General features: G+C 39.7%; 2 protein-coding genes across 2 annotated transcripts; both read left to right on the top strand.

Moving 5' to 3' along the window:
- Positions 1–7,504: 7,504 nt before the first annotated feature.
- On the top strand, positions 7,505–9,982 carry LOC104612451 (protein OSB1, mitochondrial-like). Its single transcript, XM_010279868.3, has 5 exons — positions 7,505–8,001; positions 8,665–8,803; positions 8,917–9,001; positions 9,094–9,200; positions 9,528–9,982. Exons 1-5 carry the CDS (start codon positions 7,583–7,585, stop codon positions 9,714–9,716), a joined length of 939 nt encoding a protein of 312 aa, XP_010278170.2. The 5' UTR covers positions 7,505–7,582; the 3' UTR covers positions 9,717–9,982.
- A 25-nt stretch (positions 9,983–10,007) lies between these two features.
- LOC104612450 (Tetratricopeptide repeat (TPR)-like superfamily protein) lies at positions 10,008–12,582 on the top strand. The gene has a single exon (XM_010279867.3). The coding sequence runs from the start codon at positions 10,143–10,145 to the stop codon at positions 12,087–12,089; it is 1,947 nt and encodes a 648-aa protein (XP_010278169.2). The 5' UTR covers positions 10,008–10,142; the 3' UTR covers positions 12,090–12,582.
- The last annotated feature ends 9,431 nt before the right edge of the window (positions 12,583–22,013 follow it).

Below are 22,013 nucleotides of genomic sequence, written 5' to 3'. Positions count from 1 at the left end.
AAAATAGGCCGCACGAGTGCAGTAACCCGGGCAAAAAACGGATTGGGCATATGGTCAGTTCGGCAATATGGTCAGTTCGGAAGAAAGAGTGACAACAACACTTAACCAAAAAAAAATCATTCCATTGCAAAATACTTTGTTTACATTCCAAAAAAAAAACAACAGAAGCGAGCTCACAGACCCGAAGGTACTTCTTCACCATCGGAAGGCACTTCAACGATACCCGAAGGTCCTGCCTCATCCTCAGAATCTGGTTCACCGTCAGCAGCGTTGGCCATCTCCTGAGTAATGCGTGAAGTGGTTATGGCGCTAATATCGAGCTCGGGGTACGTATTCTGGATCATCCATCGGCTCAATTTAAAGCTCCTTCTGTACGAGCCCACCATCAGGTCGTCAAAGCGCGGCGAGGCGATGTAGTCATCGATGACCTTCTTCTTGGCATCCTTGATACCCTGAGAAAAGATCTTTGTCCTCTCTCTAATATCCTCTCGAAGGTATTCGACCTGATGCTGCAAGTACAACCTCAGGTCCGCCATGTGCTTCACCACCAGTCCCATGGCCTCGGTGTCTCTCTGAGACCTCACCAGCGTGGCCTATGCAGCGCGAGAAGCCACTTCGGCAGTACGGGAAGCCTCTTTGGCAGCTCGTGCCCGCCTCGAGCTCCTTTCTGCTTGGGCCGCTAAGGCATGGATGGAGGAGTTCACCTACCAAAAGGAAAAATAACGAGAATGTTCAAAGAGCAATAGCAAGAAAGGTAATGACAAGGAGCCTGACAAAAAGTTGCTGACTTACCACCATGGCATAAGAGGCAGCACGCCCGACTACATGGTTCAAAGGAAGCTTGGTCCATGCCGTGACCTCCTCAGGGTAAACGGCCTCCCTACTTTTTTGAAGAGCGTGGTTCGGCGACAACACGCTCCTAAACTTGCCTTGGCCTCCCGATCCTGAAGGTCCAGCTCGCGTATAAGCAGACTCAGTGAAAGGAGGAGCCCCTGTATAAGCAGCCTCGGCATAAGGGGCCCCTACCGCTTCTTGTACCGGAGGGGCCATCTCGGGCTCCCTGGGCGGATCCACTGGCGGGTAGCCCGGTACCTCGGGCTTCGCATCTCGGGGCAGTTCGGCACGAGTCTGTTTGGCAACTCGCTTCCTTCTCTTCATGACATGAAACAGGTTCCCACCGCAAGTCTTCTCAGCATCCATCACACCTGCAAAAGGAGCTCGACATCAGGAAAACGAAAGAACAGAAAGCAAAACAAAAGGCAAGCCTCTGAGCAAGGAACTTACCCGAACTCAGGCCGGCCTCGATGAGCTTGGCCTCCGTCAGATAATGGTGGCATTTTAGCCCAAGCCGTGCCCATTCCCGGAGGCCCTTCGTCGTCTCCCTATCGAGCGTAACACCGGCATCGGGGGCAGCCATCCCCCACTCGGTTTGGAACGGACACCCCATTGCACTTCGCACCCCGAAGTAGTCCCGTTTCCATGCTGGGACCTTGTTGGGAAGATCGTGTAAAAGCTTGAACCCCGGACGAGGAGACAGGTAATACGCCCGCCTACGCCCGGGAAGGGGACCCGCTTGCTTCTTAAGCATTAAGATGGAAGAAATGATCTCCAGGTCTAAAGGCAAAATCTGTTCGCAAAAGAGGGAGATAGTCCCCACCAAGTTACGGATAGAATTCAGGTGGAGCTAGCCGACGGTAACGCCGAAGTGGTTCATAACCTCGTCAATGAGGGGTTGGAAAGGTAGGTGCAACCCAGCGACGAGCTGCTCCCAGAATATCACGATGTCATCAGGACCGTGTTCCCAAGGGAAGTCGCCCAAGGGTATAAAGTAAGTGTACTCCCTAGGCAGGTTGAACTGGGTGATAAGAGAGTAAAGCCCCTCAGGCGTCATGGTTGAGGGCCCAAACTTGTCTAACGACTGACCTTGATGAACCTACAATTTATCTATATTTTATGAGGTTTTTACATGAAATTTTATGATAGTTTAATTAGATTTTGCCCTATTTTAGCTTGATTGCAAGAAAGATTTCAGGGGCAGCCAACTCAAGAAAAAGAAGGCAAAAGCAAGAAAAGATAGCCCAAAATTTATCAAATTCAGCCCAACCCAGCCATGAGAGCAAGGGAGTTTCATTCGGCCCAAGTAGTGCAAGCTAACTCTTTTGAAAACCCAAGGGAAGAAGCTTAGCAAGAAGGAAATTTCGGCCTAGCCCATTTTCAGCCCAAAGAATAGCCTAGAGTGCAGCTTACATGTGCTCAAAAGCAAGCTAAGTTACAGCCCAAATAGCAGCCCAAAGGGAGCTAGGGGCGGCAACTCCTAGAAGTTTCTTGAAGAGAAGGAGGGAGCACTCTAGAAGGTTCAAGAGGGATGTAATACACCCAATTCTAGAGACTTCAAGAAGAGGCAAGAGCTTCCTTGAAAGCCTATTTAAGGAGGCCTCTAGAGGGGGAAAAAGGGTCCAACACCTGATTTCAAACTCTCCTTGAGTTCTTGTTCTAAGAGAGAAAAAGAGAGAGAGATAGGCGCAAGAGAGGAGAAGAGAGGAGGAACAAGCAGCTTCAAGAGAAGAAGAAGCTGAATTCGAAGGGGGAGAAAGCAATTGGAGATCAAGGTTTCGTCCTCACTTGATTTCTGCACAAATTGGTAATCGAATTCAGCTAAGATTTATGTAATTCCTCCATCAAATTTTCCTTTCTTGTTGTAATCAAAGCATGTATTATGCAAATTCAATTCTGTAATTTATTTTCTAAGTTCATTCGAGTAAAGTAGATTCAATCTTGAAATTTCTTGTTTAGAATATCAATTGTGGATTGTTGGCCGAACTGCTATTCTGAAATCTTAGATCCGAAATTTCAGATCATGAATTTACAAGGTCTGAATTGCTATTTTCCAATCTCAGATATGTAAATTCAGATCATGAAATAGTGAGATCCAAACTGCTATTCTATAAAATCAGATCTGTGATTTCAGATCATGAACGTGTAATATCTGAATTACTTGAGAAAGAATTCAGGTAGCTTTAATTCAGTCTGGCCGATTTGTTCCTCTTTCTTGGAATTCCTAGAGTGCTTGAGAAAGACTCTAAGATTTCAGATCTGCCAATCAAGAGCCGAATTGAGTGCAAGGTTAGAGATAACTTGCACAATTTGGTTGGTGTTCATTCAGCTGAGTTGATGATCATCTAGCTGAAATGAAGCCCTAGAATTGCTAGATTTGAATGCATGCATGGTGATTAGATCCTTGATAGAGATATAAGGACCATCACTCATGCATAGATTGAACATGCGCTCGAGAGAGGCTGTTCATTGCTTTGGGATTTCACCAAACCAAGGCTGAATCCTATTCTACTCAAATTGCCTAGAAAACTAGTTGCTGAATTTATTTTTCTATGCATCTTTAGCTTGTCTCCTCACTTGCATACAAGGTGTTTGGTCCAATGTGTTAGAAATAACTTCGTAGTTAGAATTTCAGTTTTTCATTAATTTTACATTTCGGCTGATCAGATAACAGTATACTGATTTATTACTAGTAGTTGCTACATAAGTCCTCATGGGAACGATACTCTACTCACTACTCTATTACTTGAGCGGCTAGTGCACTTGCTAGTGTCACAATGAGCAACACATCAAGTTTATGCTCCTCCTCGAGCTCTACCTCGGGTTCACTAAGGCTATCGGGGGATGCAACTCGGTTCGTAGAACCTGCATCTGACCCCCTCGAAGAACTGTCTGAGCTGTCCGAGCTAGACATCGGGAGGAAAAGGATATTAGGAAGAAAGTACTCACCCGGAAAAAGCAAACGAACTACGAAAGGTTGACGCGAGCTAAAAACTTGGACGCGAGCTAAAACTTGGACGCAAGCTCAAGAAGCAAACGCAGGAGAATGGCAATGAAAAGCGACTGGGGTCCCCCACTATTTATACCCATAGTGACCAAAAACCGACGGTTCTGATCGAGGCAAATCCAATGGCCCACGATCACGCTGACCGCATGCCTCCTAAGACCGAGATGTGACTGGCCGCATGTCTTTTGAAACTAAAGCAGCGCCGATGCACGTCTCCCCGCATTAAAGGCAATAGCGACACGCTTTTTCAAAATTGAAATAACGCCCGCTGTCACGTCTCCCAGCGGCGCATTTTTTAAATTTTGAAATAAATGCGCGTTGTCACATCTTTCAGCATTTATAGACGGATTGGCGCGTTTCCTGACTTTTTGGCGCTCAAGAAACCCAAAAATCTCCTGATGAATGCGCACTTCGCGCTATCAGTCAAACCAGTTCGAAGTACGGGTCAAATCCACCCGCCACCTCGCGAACTCCCCGCGCCAGGGCAAGCCCCTTAGCGCGAGGAGTGGAGGGCAATTGATGAAGGAAGATTTGGCCCGACCTCATGACCACTCAACACGTGGCAGAGGCAACAACTCGGCACGACAGTACGCCCAAGGCGCGAGCTCCAAAAGGAGGAACCAGCGGTCCGAGCTCCCCAAAAGGAGCCCGAACTCTCCCTTTGACCCTGAAACTTACGAGGAGCGCAAAGGGTGACCACCCGAACTGGCTCACCCTAAGGCAGTTCGGGCCACACCTCTATCCGAACTCAAGACTTCACCTCGCACACCACTCCAGCACTTCGTCTCCAGGACACCGAACTGAACAACCGTACCTGACCTGACACCAAAGGAGTTCGTATCCTGAGGCGGCGCACCTGACTGACTTAGGATCTGACACTTGACAGCCGCACTTCAACAACCACCTGCCACCGCCACCTCCAGTCACAGAGACGGCTTCGACAAAGAGAGCAGTGGCGGTTGTCTGCCCCAGCAGAGGTGGTGACACCCGAACTGGCAGAAGTGCAGAGGTAATGATACCCGACCTGACAGGAGCTTGGAAGTGAGTGCGCGAAGTGGTTATAAAAGGCTCTCTTCCCCCCCCCCCCCCCAAGAAGGAGGTATGTGATAACTTTGCGCCATCTGGTTTTTTATCTTTCTTTTGAGGAAATACTAACTTGAGCTTCGGAGCACTCTCACCGGGTTCTTCCCTGGAGATTACTCGCTTTCTCCTCCGTTTCAGGCACCTTTTGCTCAAGCCAGAGGCAAGATCGTTGACAGCTAGGACCGACCGGATTGCGCTCCATCAATTGGCGCCGTCTGTGGGAAACGCTTCTAAAAGCCTCCCTCTAAAACTCTCATAACCCCTTTTTTCCAAGAAACCCCAACACTCATGGCTTCTTCCAGCAATGCCGGACGTAGCACGGAGATGAACGCCACCAGGTAGCAACTTCAAGTCCCTGTGATGTGCATCGGATAGTTCACCATCCCCCTTCCGGTGGATGGGATCTCCGGCCTGAATGCGCCACGAATAGTGGCGCCCGTGAATCTTCCCGCCATGAACGTCCCCCTTCCTCTCCCTGTCGAGACAACCTTTACCGAACCAATTGCTGTCCCCTTGGCGACTAGACAAAACCAGTTTGATGACTTGATGCAATGCATGCGGGCAATGCAAGCCCAAATGCAGCAGTTCCAGCAGCACCAAGTACTGCACCACATCTCTCAGTATCACTATCAGCAGCAGTTCCCCCAACTGCCTCTGAACCAACCACAGCTTCCCCCTCGGCACCCCGCTCCAAAGCCGGTTAAGCCCTCCCCTTAGGGCGGACGCAATCACCGAGGAGAAGCCTCCCAACTTCAAAACCCCCCAAGATTCAGGCCTCATCCCCGGGCCGGGGGGAAAGAAAAATCACCCCCGCCTCGCCGCTCGTCGGCGGGTCGGGAACCTCGCCCACCAAGTCAGCACCTCGGCACTCCAAGTCTGAGCTCCCGCTCACAGAGAACCGACCATGCGGGCCGTACCATTTGCAGATCGGCATGAACTTGGACCGGCTCAGCATGGCCTGGCATGACGGTCTGCGGGTCGTGCCAGGCCTGACATGACCTTGCGGGCCGTGCTGGGCCTGGGGTTTTAGGTCCACAGGCCAGCACAGGCCAGCACGACCCATATATATATATATTATATATTTATATATATTTTATATATAGTTATATAAATTATAATTATATAATAATATATAGTATATAATATATTAATAAAATAAATATATTTTTTTTAGTTTTATTATACTAATTTATTTAATTATTGCATATATAAGCAATTTTATACATAAAATTCATATAAAATTAAAATTTTAAGTTTTTTGTCAATTTTTTTTAAATAAATAGCTTTGGCCTGATGCATGGCCCGACCTGGCCCAAGGCTCGGCCCATGGGCCAGCTTGACCCGCGGCATAGCATGGCACAACACGGGCCCGCACGAGCCTGGGCCGTGTTGAGCTGACCCCCAAAATTTTCACCGGGGAGGGTGGCACGGCCTGCGGGCCGCCCATGGGGACGAGCACCGCCAAGTATGGTTTCCGTTAGATCTCCTAGCTGTAATTCACTGGATGGAGATGTAACGAAATGATGGCAAACGATGTATTGAAAATAGAGAGCAACGATGATTCATTTATTCTTTTAAAGGTGGAGGAGTAGGGTCCGTAGTCTACCAACATTGCAACGGAATAACCATGAATTAAGAGAGACATGAGACTCACGAACTTATTTAAAGGGTAAAGTTGTCTTTTTATTTTTTTGTTAATGGAAAATTAAAGGATGATAATGGTAAGAGAAGTATTAGTTAATTGTCAAAAAATAGTAGGGGTAGCGTAGCGTTTGTCCATTTTCAAACATTAAGGGTACATTTACTCAATTCACTAAACCATCGGAATTTGGACATTTGGAGCTATGGACGGTTAAACATTTTATATTTTACTAGTGGGGACTTGTGCGATGCATAGGATTTGTTAAACGAAAGCTAAATAATAGAAAGGATCATTTACTAAAACACCCCTTATAGTTTCATGGATTTATTAAAATTTACCCTATAGTTTGTATTTTACTAAAACAACACTTATAATTTACTATGGATTTAATTAATCTTCCATTAGATGATAGTGGAAAATGACAGTGTTGACACTAATGTTCATTTAAATAAAATTAATCAAAAGAAAATAAAAATAAAAATATCATTCCTACCCTTATATAATTTTGTTAGAATATTTAAAATTTTTAATCTAAACTTTCTTTAGATAGATATACATAAAAAGTAGGGGAGAGGATAAATAGGAATTAGAGATAATTTTGGAGAGAAGCTCTCTATTAAATTAGAGATAGCTTTGGAGATAAATAGGAATTAGAGATAATTTTAGAGAAAGCACTCATTTTAGAAGAATAGATTATTTAGGTTATTGGGAAAGTGCATCTCATTGGTTTTTGTGAAAATGACGTGGAATAAAAAAATAAAAATTCAAAAAAATGAGAAAATTTTTTGACCCATTTGTTTTAATATATATATACATACTTTTTTGGTATAATAAAAAATAAAAAATTGATGGACGGCCTATATCAGTCGCTAGATCTTTCCACGTGGCAAAAGTAGATAGATTCGTGTAGATTAGAGAAATAAAGCTGGAGTAGGAGTAGTCCCAGAATCTCTCGAGAAAAAATCTACAGCCTTCTTTTGGCACCGCGCGAGAGCGAGCGAGCGGGAGAGGGAGCGATGGCGTCACTACAAGCCCAAGTAGTAGTAACGAGAACGAGGTATATCTCCACTACTCTCCCACTCCCAAACCCTCCTGCACTAATAAAAGCCTGCCTCTCCTCTTCTTCGTTGCGATTAACAAACCCTCTCACTTCCCACCATCTCTCCACTTCTTCGGCCACAACAAACAACAAACCGTTGGGGTTTCATCGCCATCTCCGATGCTCCATCGACTACAACGACCACAACGACTATTACCACCACAACCGAGTGGTGTACCCTAGACCCTCAGAGATTCAATGGAAGAAGGAGCTTTCCAACTCGGTTCACCTTATCGGCAACGTCGGAGCTCCAGTTCAAATCAAGCACCTCAACTCCGGGAAGGTCCTCGCCTGGACCCGCCTCGGCGTCAAGAAATCCGCCTCCGATACAGTCTGGTAATCTACTCGCTTTTTTAGGTCGTACTGTAGTTATCATCTGGTGTGCTAAAAAGTCGTTGATTTGAAAATTTTGAACACTGCTGCTTCTTTGTATCTGCTTCCCTTTGCTTGAATTCTTGATTCCAGGGTTTGGAGAGAAGTGGGAAATACATTAGTGTGGGATTGTGTTTTCCATTCCTGTTTTGAGGATTTCGGACCTTGGCTTGCCGAAGTTACTTGATTGGATAAGTTAATTCTCACGTGTTGAAAAGCTTGCAATCTATGCGTATGTAATAGCATTATTAATTCTTGATCATAAAAATATGTATACTCTGGTTTTGAACTCAATAATATTTTGGAGTGTATTAGTAGCATGTGCCAAGATTCGCATTTATGCCTTAGTCCCAATAATATTGCACATATAATTGTATGTTAGTTTGCACAACCTGCACCATGGCTCCAAAGTCCAGAAAAGTAAAGCAAAGCTATTCACATATTGTTGCTGAAGAGAAATGGACCAATAACTCGATGTAAAATAACTCCATCTGTTGAGTTCATTGTCTTATCTTTCATTGATTTGATATGATACCCCCCCAAATGGATTATTTTGGTGGTTGATATTTATGGTATTACATAGAAGGTCTTTATCATTTCTCAGAAATGATTGATGATTCTCTTCAGGATCAATTTGACATTCTGGGATGAGTTGGCACACATTGCTTATCAGCATGTTGAGAAAGGCCACCGAATATATGTTTCTGGGCGCCTGGTCTCAGATACTGTTCGAGGGGATGAAGAGAAAATGCAGACTTACTACAAGGTTCTTTAAATTCTATGGCCTTAAAACTGATTACCAAAAAAAATATGGCTTGAAACTTCCACTCCACCAATCATTGTATTCTAAATGTCTTACAGTCTTAGCATCTCCTGCAGGTTGTTGTTCAACAACTGAACTTTGTTGAAAATAGCTTCTCACAATTGCCAGTAAATGAGCATGGCAAAGACTCTATAGAAACTGGTATCCTTTGGTTAAATTTAGCCTGGTTAGATTAGTATATGTGTTTTTTTTTTCATTTTTTAATCGTTGTTTTGTTTACCTTGATATTACAGTTGGGAAGATTGGAAATGATGGTGGTACTGATGCAAGCAGCACAGAACAACTTTGGCAGGCATTCTTTGCCAATCCAGTTGACTGGTGGGATAATAGGAGGAACAAGGTAGTCAATTAATTTTTCCCAAGTCAAGTAGATACATGTCTATTCAAGTATTTTAACAGGAACATGTGTCTTTACATGATGGATGCTTGTGTGGTTTGGAGTGGTAAATATTATGATCAATGATAATCCACATATACAATAGTGATTGGTTAAATAACTCTATTGCAACTTCTAGCAGAGATCTCATTGACTATGTTAAACCAACTCCATACATTTCTCCTTGCCAAATGTACATTGCCGACCGTTGTCTGTTCTCATGTTTATTACTTTGGAAGACTTAAATTCAGCCTTTGGTAATTATAATTCTAGGATTTTCTATATTTGCAGAGAAACCCAAGATACCCAGATTTCAAGCACAAGCATACTGGAGAAGCTTTGTGGATTGAAGCTAAGTACAATCCACCGTGGGTGAAGTCTCAATTGGCAATACTGGACTCGAGGATGGAGTCTCTTCATGCTTATGAAACTAATATGCCTGTTTCCTTCATGTCTGGTGATGATTTAATGCCTTTCTAGTGGGTGGTCCTGACCTAATACTACTTACTACAGAATTGATTCTTGAGATTAATTTCTTCCCCTCTATGTTTCTAATTTCTTTTCAGAGCTTATTTTTGTATGATGTGTTCCCACTGGCTTCAGAAGTGTTTTCTGGTTAATTTTACTTCGTATTATAATGGTTCTAGAAGTTATTTCGTTCTTTTGTCTCCCATAACCTTTAGAAATTTGAACTTCATCATAATTGTAATAAAAATACATTCATATTTTTTACTAGGTTCTAAAAATACCTCCTAAACTTTGCTTCATATTTAAGGAAGATTAGTCACTTTTCTAGAACACTGAATATTGTTTTAAAATTTTGAACTCATCATTCTGCCCCTCCAAGTCAGAGTTGGCAGCTATTTGTATTTGTTACTTCTCTTGAGCATCTCCTGGGAATTTATCATGCATCATTATAGCCATCGTTTCACATCAACTGTCATGGCCAGCTGGGATCCAACTATGTCCCTCACTCTTGGCCACCCAACACTTGTTCTGCTTGAAAAATGCAGAACAAGGCATCACTTCAAACAAATCTTGGCTCAAATGATGAGAAACCATCTTATCACTGTAAGATTTCCCATGAGTAGGCTTCTCTTTTTTTCTGCTATCTCCCATCCTGAAAATCTAGACATGGCAATCATCCTTTTCAATCACTATACTCCTCGGTCCAATCTCTATATCTACAACATCATGATCTCTGCTTTGCCCACATCAAACAAGTCATTTGAACTTTACAACTCCATGCTCCGATCTGACATTTATCCAGATAAACACACTCTTCTCTATCTACTCAAGGCCTCTAAATGTTTATCAGAGGGGAAGCAAATCCATGGTCATGCCATTGTTACTGGCTTCTCATCCTACACTTATTTGCAGAACTCCCTCATCAAAATGTATTGCGAGTATAGACAAATGAGTCTTGCACATCAGGTGTTTGAACGAATGTCCAGTCAAGACACTGTCTCATACAATATCATGATTTCTGGATATGCAAGGAATGGACATGCCTTAGAAGGACTAAAGCTATTCTCTGAGATGATTGGTTCTGGCCTTGATCCAGATGAGTTTACTATGGTTGGTCTCCTAATGTCTTGTGGGAATTTGAGAAATTCATGGTTGGGGAAGGCAGTTCATGCATGGATTGAACGGAGAAAGGAGGTCAGTCATTGGAATTTAATCTTGGGTAATGCTCTTTTGGATATGTATGTAAAATGTGAAGAGTTGGATCTTGCTCGTAGGATTTTTGATGCATTTGTTGAGAGGGATACTATTTCATGGAATACCCTAATATCTGGAAGCTCCAAGGTTGGAGAATTGGAACTTGCTTGCACTTATTTTGATGTTATGCCTAACAGAGACCTTGTTTCTTGGAATTCTCTGATTTCTGGTTTTGTACAGAAGGGAAACTACCCTGCTGTGATGAATTTATTCAAGGGCATGCTTTCTGAAGAAGTAAGGCCTGACAAAGTCACTATTGTCAACTTGGTTTCTGCCTTTGCAGAAGTAGGGGCTCTGGATCAAGGGAGATGGATACATGGGTGGGCACTTAGAGCACACATGGAACTAGATGAATTTTTGGGTTCAGCACTGATAGACATGTATTGGAAGTGTGGGAGCATTGAGAAAGCTTTTCTTGTTTTCAAGGGAATCAGTGAAAAGGATGTTGCCATATGGACAGCAATGATTGCTGGGTTTGCATTCCATGGTTATGGAAATAAAGCTTTGGAATTGTTCTGGGAGATGCAGGAAGATCTCATGCCAAATCGGGTAACATTTGTTGCTGTTCTTGCCGCTTGTAGTCACTGTGGAATGGTGGGCGAGGGGCTTGCAATCTTCAACAGTATGGAAAAAAATTATGGTATACAACCGGGAGTTGAACACTATGGGTGTCTGGTGGATCTTCTAGGAAGAGCTGGGAGGCTGAGTGAAGCAAAATCTGTGATAGAAAATATGCCAATGGAGCCTAGTAGATCCATTTGGGGGGCAATGCTGAGTGCTTGTAGAGCTCATGGAAACTTAGAGCTTGCAGAAATGGCATTGACAGAACTTCTGAAACTAGAGCCAGAGAGAGAGGGTGGTTATGTTCTATTATCCAATATATATGCAGCTTGTGGGAGGTGGAGTTATTCAGATAAGATTAGAGAGATCATGGAAAGCCGAGGAGTGAAGAAGACAGCTGGTTGCAGTAGTTTGGTTGTTGATGGAGTTGTTTCTGAGTTTGTAGCTGCAGATAAATGGCACCCAAGGTGGTCAGAGATCCAGTTCACTTTGACCTGCTTATATAGAGAAATGAAGCCAGAGGCCAATATTTCTTCAGGCTTCCTGGAACAACAGATGCACGTAGACTGATGTTTGAACTTTGAACTATCTCACGTTCAACATGGTTTATCAGAGCCTGTATGATTTTAGTCCACAGTTGCTATGATGTTTTATGCATTCCACCTAAGAGATGTACTTTCATCCCAAACAGCTTATCTCCATTCAGCTTTAGTACAATGTTTCAAAGTAGAACAAAACTCCATATTAACAGCATTTTTTGTTCATCCCTTCAATCAACAGCGTTCCAATTGCCTAATTTTTGTGGCTTTGCAAGAATTCTGTCATTTAGGAGGTGCTTTCCAACATCAGCTGATTTCTTTGTTCTGATCAGATAACTGAGCCCATCAAATGGTTTGTACAGGACATTATCTCTTAAAGCTAATGCACAGGAAACACATTCTTGGTTGTGTAGTGTATTTTGCCAAAGGCCAGACTAGAAACATGTTTCTTGAATTTTTGTTTTTTCATATTATATGTTTCATAAATCCAACTTCGGGTCAAATGAATGTTATTTGAACTTTGCACACATAAGAGTGTACAAGATATTTTGGGGTTTGCTTCAACACCAAATAGTGGCTCATATCAGGCTTATGGGAGTGAAAACGATTCTTGTTTTTGAGAATTTTTTTTTATTTTTTTTTGGTTTGAGAAACAATATTATTTTTCTGAATCAAACTGAAAATGTTTTTGTTTTTGTTGTTTTCTCCGCTTTGTCATTTTCTAAAAACATTTATGTTGAACACCCCTTGAGCCTGGAATGTCTAACAAGCATTAGTTGAGATGGTGAGAAAAATTATACTAAAAAGTGACTACCTTGGTTCCTGATAGACCCAATATCATCACTTGTGAACCATATTTTAACTCTTGGAGTGGAGAGTTTAAAAACAAGGAATTGCCAAGCCTGGCTAGTCCTGGTCTTGGTTTTGCTGCCATGTGGATGTGGTTTGAATGAGCTGACCAAATATGAAATCCCCATGCCAAATCATTGCCTGGATGAGCCAGAAAGACAATGCAAACATCTTTTTTCAAGTATATGCATGATCGCAAGGTGGGGTAGGGTTTCTGCTGGTCGTAGCAGAGACTTGGGGTCGAATCCCATCTGCAACTGGGTTGGGGGATGGCTACCCCATTGTTAATTTTACTAATAAGTGGGCACGGACGTGGGAGGTTATCATGGTAATGATTAAAAGTATGAAAAATTAAAAAGATATTGTAGAAAAGGAATTGCCACAAAGGAAAGGGGCAGGAAGGCCCATTTTCATGCTTTGCAGTTTCAACTGTTTTGTAGAAATAGAGGCTTTAAATGTAGACCAGGGGTGGATTCGAGTCAATTCGAGCCGAGCCGAATACTTGGCTATTCGAGCTCGGCTCACAGGAATAATATCAGGCTTGAGCTCGAATTCGTGCTCGATTGAAGTTAGAGACTTGAGCTCGAGCTTGATTGAAGCTAGAGATTTGAGCTCGACTTGGTTCATAGTTCACAGGTTCGAGTTCAGCTCGACTATAAGCCAAGTTTTTTGAAAAATAAAAATTATATGTATAAAATTTTTAGACAAAAAATTAAGAATTATAAAATTATTTAATATTATATGTATAACAAAATTATAAAAATTATTTACTATTATACATAAAAAATAAAAATATTATTATTATATATATAATAAAATAATTTATTAAGTATGTATATAATAAAAATTATTTATTTAAAACTAGGATCACGAGCCTTACGAGTCGAGCTTCATTGGGTTTAAGTTCGGCTCGATTAACAAACGAGTCTATATATTGGGCTCGAATTCAGCTTGAAGTTCGGTTTAAACAAAATCGAGCCGAACTCGAATAGCTTATGAAAGACTCGACTTGTGGCCACCCCTAATGTAGACACATGACTTCTTTTAATAAATGGGACTGAACTTTTGTCTATCATCACAATACTTCATCTAGTCAATTGAGTGGTTGATAGCTTGACTATTCTGGTAGAAAATAGAGAAAACATGTTCTATATCTAGTCACAACGCTACCAAGATTGCATGAGGATGCTCATAATTGAAATAGATAAAGATGAAAATGGGATGGTTGTTCAATTTGGCAATTTGACCCTACTGATTGCTGAAATCCTTAGTTATTGATCTTAATTTTAACATGCCCTACCCCCACATTTTGGTGCATTGAACATTTCATAAACAAGTTACACATTTTATTTTCAATTTAATGTTTTAAGTACAACTAAACCATATCTAATCAGGGTCCAATAACACTTGTGTAACCATATGAGGTACCAGAGGTATCATAAAACCGATTGAAGGATTGGGTTATTACAATTTAATTCATTCTGAATGTTATGCTTTGTAAGTTTGTAACAATCTTGTGGTGAATTTTCTAGTCCACTTTGGCTATATATCTGTTTTACCAACAGCAATTGCATTATTTGATAAGAACATAAGATCATTAAAAAGCTGTAGATATCTAGAGTAGCATGTCCATATATGCTTGTGACCTTAGGCTCAATTTGGAAGGAGTACAAATACAAATTTGTAGAGTGCAAAATTTTGTATTTTGTATTATTTTATATATATTTGCACTGTACATATTTGAATTTGCATTCCTTCCAAACTGAGCCTTATGGAAGAATCCACTTCAAAATTCACACTATCTTTCAAAGTATGTATTATAATATTCTCAACTTTTTTGTGATGTCAGTTTTTTTCATCCACACATCAACATGGATTTAACCCACTTTGTATGACAACCTATATGTCTTCTCCCTGCCACATTAATAAGACTACTATTGTTGGATCTTTTTGTTTTGTAGCGTGAGACTCAATTAGCTCGAAGGAAACCCAAAAAGGCTCAAGTGGTGCTTCTTCTTGAGTAGTGGGGTATAGGGGTTCGTTGCTAATGCTAATGCTAAAGAATGTCCGTATTAGATTCATATTCTAATTTATAATTTTATTCATTAAAGTCAACGTTTAAAACATAAAAGCCTATACTGATACATTAATTGTATTAGGGGATAGGAGACTAGGGGGAGAGATAAAAGGTGATAGAGAGAGTGTGTTAGAATAGCATAATAGAATAGGGGTAGAGAGAGAGAGAGAGAGAGAGAGAGAAAGACGTTAATTGACCAAAAACCCGCAAATCACTACCTGGGTCGAATGGTTTAGAGGTTCGACTACTTGGGCCAATGGTTTTTTGACAAAGTCCACGTTTTTTCATAAAAAGCAGTCCAACCCAAATTGGACCCGAAACTATGACCAATTCCTAGGTCAAACAGTTTGGTTGTTTGATCCGGTATTTTTTAAAATAGTCGTTTTTGGGTTAGCTTTTCTATTGGTTTATAAGTAGTTTTGCCCAATCTTAAGATGTTTGAGAGGGTTTCATCCGAAATATCCATTTCAAGAAGTCCTTTTTTTTTTCTAAAAAATTAGTCAAATAGAATTAAAAAATTGATTTCTAGGATTATGAGCATCCCATATTTGGGTGCTCCAATTATTCAATGCATAATCGATAAGAATGTTTCGAATAACATCACAACTAAAATTAAGAAGAAAAGTTGGGGTTGGAAATTGAAAAATCCTTTTAAAGATGAAAGAACTATCCTTATCAAATAAGTTTTGAATGTGGTTCTTCTATTTACAAGCCGCCAACTGGCCAGTCGATAAGGTTTCTTGGTGGTTGTAGCTGAGAGACTTGGAATCAAATCCCACCTGCACATAGGTTGGGGGGTTATGGGTTTAGGGAATGGGCTACCCTTGTTGTGTAGCCTCGTGTAGCCAAAAAAGAAAAAAAGAAAATGCAATTCCTCTATTTCAAATGTTGTTCAAATGAACATTCCCTTAAAAGATCGACAAAATTCAAACTCAGTTCTTTTGAGGCCCAAGAGAAGGTAAGGGAGCAATTGTAAGACAAGTTAGAAAAGGCTTTATAAATTAGTGACTTTCATTTTTTGGAAAAATCATTAAGAACCCCTAGAGTTTCTAGAAAATCTAATGCTTTCGTATTTGAATTTGAGAGAAAATCAAGTATTTTGTTAATTGTCTAAAATGAGATCAAAACAGGATAAATTGAGCCTTCCATTGTTAACTTCTTCTCGAATTGTATAAGATGACATAAATGGAATTCTTTTATGCATCTTAAATAACTAAACATGTCTGATATATATATATATATATATTTGTTTTGAATACTCACAATGTATTTAAATAGACATCTATAAATCACATAACTTAAAGAATTGTAATTGTAATTGTAATTAAATGGAGTATTTAGTTGGACAAATTTAACTACTCTATACACTTGGAGTAGTATGTTGATTTGTAGATGAATTACAATTTACTTGAAATCTATAAGAAGTGGCAATAGATCTCTAAGGTTTTTAAACTTTTCTTGACTTAAAATACCCTTCTCTTTAAATTTGGTCTCTCTCTTTCTCTCTCTCTTTCTCTCTCTCTCTCTTTATGTAATATATGTATATATATATATATATATATTATGAAGATATAAATTGTAAATTGAATACTATGTTTTATTTCATTCCATTCTCTCTCATTGAATCATATGTTTAATGTATTTTTGTTTCTCATCATTAAATTTCACTAATTAAATTCATAAATAACAATTTTAATAGTATAAAAACTTGCATATTGAAAATCAACTTGGAAACAAAACCGGTTTTTACGTATGATAAATAAGAAAAAATTTTATTAATGATAGAAAGGGAATACAAAATTTAAAACTGCCTTAGCAATGAAACCACTTTCATGTTTGTTAAATGATGGAAATGGAATTCAAAACTTATGAAAAGAGAAAATTAATGTCCATTTCATCACCCTACTAAACAAATCAAATGATTCAATGGTTTAATTAGTTAGATCACCATATTGTTGGTCAAGTCAATGGTTTTATACAGACAAGTAATTTGGTGGAAAATGAACCTAAAATCTAAGTCAAGTAACAATTCAATTAGTCTAATCGGTCCCTAGGCAATCAATTATTCAATTAGGCACTATAAATTGAAAATATTGATATAAGCTATAGAGTAAGAAGATTTGATACAAGTTATTAGGTTGAAAGGCGATAAATCACCAATATATATATAATTATTGTCTATGCATAATCACTCACAAACAAAACTAACAACTTGGCTACTGATGGTGACTCGGTAGAATCTCTTACTTGTTAGAATCTCTTACTCGGTAGAATTTCTTACTTGTTAGAGTGGAGACCTGGGATCAAATCCCGCTGCCACCGGGATTGGGGGTTACAGGGGATGGGCTATCCTGTTACCTGTATAGTCCCGTGAATAAAAAAGGACATTAGGCCTCCAGGAACAATAAAACTCCCACTTGTATGGGTGGTTCGGGCTTCTAAAAGAATAGGAAAATGAATAGGGCAATTTTCTCTCAAAGCTTGTGTAGTTAACATCAATAGAGATAGTATTCATTGTAGGTGGCGATTCTTGTAAATACCTTTCAAATGTTTTGTTCTTTTAGGCTATGGAAAAAGTAGGGAAAGGTTAGGGAAATCTTTACAAACCTTGTATGGATTTCCCTACCTTTCCCTTCTTTTTCTTACCTTTTCCTTCAAACCAAACATAGCCTTAAGGCACAACAAGCACAGAGTCGCATTTGCAGAAAAAACTACATACAGATGCTTTTTTCTTTTTTGATAGGAACTGATAATCGTTTCATTCAAGAAAAAACCAAACACTACAACAAACTGAGACAGGCATAAAGAAATACAGAAAAAAAACAAACAACTACAAACAAAGGTCGCAGAAAAAAACATACAGATGCACATGCAATGGAAAATAACAAGCGGATGGTTTGTGACTTTTGCATAATGAGGTGGTTGATATGGAAAAAACCGAGGTAAATTGGGTTCAATGGCTAAGATTTTTTTAGTATACTTTTAGGTACTTCTAAAACACCATAGCTTTGTCTTTTGTATGTAGTAATGCTAAATCTAGTTAACCCTAACTAGCTAGTCTTCATTCTGGATGCGAGATTTTTTTTTTTTTTTCTTTTTTCTTTTTATGCAAAACGAAGTGAAGAAAGAGGGCCAATTTGAGCCTAACTCAATAAAGGTCAGGTTAGGTTAAGGTTGAGGATTCGGCCACTTGGATTGGATTAGGATTGATGTCAATCCAATCTAAACTGGTTCAATTTGCACCTCTACTCTCAAACAAACCAGATGACTACAACTTTGATATAAAAATAAACCATAATGTGCACTCACCAGATTCTCACATTCATACATCTCCACTACTGTAAAATGAAATTTGCAAAAAAAAAAAAAAAAACAGAGCCTAATTGTTAGGGTTGAACACGGACTGGGCCAACTTTAACACCTATAACCTAGGCTGGAGCTTGTCCTTGCCCGCACCTATGCCTAAAAGGGTAAATGCAAACTCAGGTCCAGGCTGAGTTGGGCCAAGTTTCTATGCCTACAAACTTTAAATATTTAAAATATATTAGAGAGAATGACGGTTCAACCCAGGGTCAGAATTTTTAGGTTTAAAGTATATTTGGGATATGTGCCAGCTCGGAATTGATGTCAATTCACGGGTGGGCATTCATGTGTAGAGTGGGGGTATTTGACATTTTGAATGTTTATAGTTTTGCAATAAGATTCATAAATCTATAATAGGCCTGTCCATACTTCTCCAAATATATTATATAGTATATCACATATCATATAATTTTTTTTCTACAAAAAAAATCATATAATTTTAGGTCAGGCCGGGCCCAGGCCTGGTTAGGGTTCGGAAGGATCCTCAATGCATGGAGCTACTGTCTGTAAGTAGTTAAGTACGGGTGCAACTTGGGAAGGCCTAATCCGAGCCCAACCTGAGCCTGCACTTTTTGGTTTCAGGTTGGGTCTGGGCCAAAAACTCGGGCAATCATAGTCCAGACCAACCCAACCTAGGCCTGACCCAACCCTAGTCTGCCCATACATGTATTATATTTATAAAACCATATTTTTTTTACTTATTATATATACATTTATGAAAAACTCTATGATGCTGGACAGACATGATATTGGAAAGACTTTGACCAATCAAAATCCTCTTGAATTTTGATGGAAGCTCACCTGATTGACTACTAGTTTTATGATGCTGATTGATTGGTTATAAGTTTCTTTTGGTATTATATCTTTTTAGTCAATTCTACTCTTAAATAGGGGTGTTCAAATTGGGTTATTAAACTGAAATCAAACCGAATTAACCAACACAAATACTTATGTTTATATTTTAATTATAAATATTAATATTAATATTAACATTAATCTATATTAACATTACTATTTATAATAATAATAATATGTATTTTAATTATAAATGTTGATATATTTTTATAATAATTATTAATATAAATATAAAATACATTTATATTTTAGCTAACTAAATTAACTAAATTAAAACCAAACCGAACTGAACTTATCTGAGTTCATACTCTTTCCAAACTAGGCATTAGGTTCTATTTCCTAACTGAATTGGGCCAACTTAATGACTCTTCCTTATTGTTTACATATTGTCTTAAAAGTACCCCTAATTAACACCATCGTTAAGCTAACAAAAAAAATGAAATATTGAATTTACCCTCTGCTATTTCTCAAATTTTCAAAATAAAACCCAAATTGATAAAAATTTCCAAGAAGATAGGAAGTAGATCGCTACTCCATCTTCTCCATTTTTCGTCTCCGCCTCCGTCTCCATTTTTTGTATACGAAAACCCATCATCATCCAAACTGTAATGGAACTCCATCATCCATAATGGAACTCAACAACTTGAACATTAAGGACATCAGAAAAAGAAGATGTTTATCTTAGTTGAAAATAATAAGATATCACAAATTCAAAACATTAAAACAATCTAGCGGTGGAAAACACATCCATAACAATAAAATTTCAGCAAAACAGAGGAACCAATCTCGATTATTTACTTAAGGGTAAATTTCTTAAACTACCCTTATGGTTTAGCTAATTGACTAAGTGTACCCTTACTGCTTGAAAATTGACTAACCCTCCCCCTATTGTTTATGACAATTGACTAACTCTACCTTTACCGTTAATGTCCATTAATATTCCATCAAAATTCATTTGCATGTGATATATAAATTTCTTTAAAATCCAATTTTACCCTCCACCTCTCTCAACAAAGATTTAACCTCAAAGATTGAAAGACCGAGGTTGCTGATTATATCGACTTGCGTCAGAGAAGAATACTGACCTGGAAAAAAGACGTAGAAACTCAGTTAGGATTGATCATCGCATTGAGAACAAGACAAATTAATGCTACTGCAACAAAGAGAATCATACTCGTTAGTATGCGGTGAGCAAGAGACCCAGAATCCACATTTGGAAGTCTAGCGGCACAATTTTCGTCGCTGACATCTTCATCTCCGACGTGTGGAATAATGTTCATCCTTTAATTAAACCAAATCAACCCTGTCATTCTTCAATCGAAACCGTAATATGAACAACTTCTAAGCATATAAAACATTAAACCAAATAAAAAAATGATCTAGAAAGCCTAACACCGACGACTTTGTTAATCGCAGAAAATTGTATAAACCAATGTAACATAGAACAGAGAAGACCCTAGAAACTTCTTCCGCTTTTCATGAACTTTATCTGTTGTAGGTCCCTTGCTACAAAGCAAGATATGCCGAAACTTCTTACATGCTTCTAATAGTAATAGAACAGAGAAAGCCCTAGAAATTTCTTCCGCTTTTCAAGAATTTATCTATTGTGGGTCCCTTGCTACAAAGCAAGATATGCCCAAACTTCTTATTTGCTTCAAGAGTTCATTTCAAGAGATTTCTCTGAAAGACCATCGTTGATTGGCTTGAGTGGATGGTCCTGGTAATTCAAGTTCAATCCTTGCAAAATTGAGGAAGAATGCATTGGTGCCATTAGGAATGTTGATTGGGTTTGTTTCCCAAACCTATCTCGCACTCGATGGAAATTTACCCTTTAATCAATTCCCAAATTCAAGTTCATTTCATAAGGGTAGTTTCAGAAATTTACCCTTTAATCAATTCCCAAATTTAAGAGAAACCTAAATTGACAGACCCAAGAAAAAGGAAAAGTACTTACTGACAAGAAGAACATAATCTCCGCCCAAGACTTGCGTCTCCATAGCCATTCTATTAAGAAGAATGCCTTCGTCATTGTCTGGATGGACTCCCAGAACTCGTGCTCCACCAGCATGGAACGAAATGCTCAGCCTCTCATTGCCCAATTCCACCAAGTTTATTACGACCAAAGGTGCAATGTAACTCATTTCAAAATTAGAACGGGAATAACCACCAACATTCTGGTCTTGGATTTCATCGGAGATTGTATGTCCACTTTCTACCTCCACTTGTTATCAATTAAGGGAGCCTGACGGGAATGTGGCATTCCTGAATCAATGCATGATACCTCAGCACCATGTAGGTAATGACTTCAGATACATCTCAAACAAACCTCATATGTCTTGACTATCCTGGTATCACCTTGGTAGGGCCGATCTGTGGATACCTCGACGGGGTTAGGTCGGCGATCTCAGGACTAAGGTAGCGACCTCGGCATGAGGGGCAATCTCTTGTTGCTGACCTAACTAAGGCCCGATCGGCGACCCGCATGACGTGGTGGCTTACCTCCATTACGTAAGGGCTATTGTCTCTGAATCCTCTAGGATCACATCACCTCATTGATGGAGGTGACTCCTGCCCTGCTTGCTTCAAAGGCAACTAGATAAGCTCTATCACTTTACGCGGAAGTCATCTCTAAGTGTGAAACCACCTTTGAATGAGGCAGACATGTAAGTCACGTCATTTTGGAGATCTCGGACGCGCTACATGAAGTTCATGGCAACTTGTGCCTATATAAAGGCGTCCCATTGATCAGAGAAGGTATACATGATTTAGCTCTTTGAATCCTCTAGCTATCTTGTGTTCTTGCATTCACAA

Source organism: Nelumbo nucifera, chromosome 1 (assembly GCF_055504915.1).
Source record: "Nelumbo nucifera cultivar China Antique chromosome 1, China Antique-T2T, whole genome shotgun sequence".
Classification (NCBI taxonomy): domain Eukaryota; kingdom Viridiplantae; phylum Streptophyta; class Magnoliopsida; order Proteales; family Nelumbonaceae; genus Nelumbo; species Nelumbo nucifera.
The sequence above is the reverse complement of the archived record's forward strand: the minus strand, read 5'-3'. Positions and strand labels throughout refer to the sequence as shown.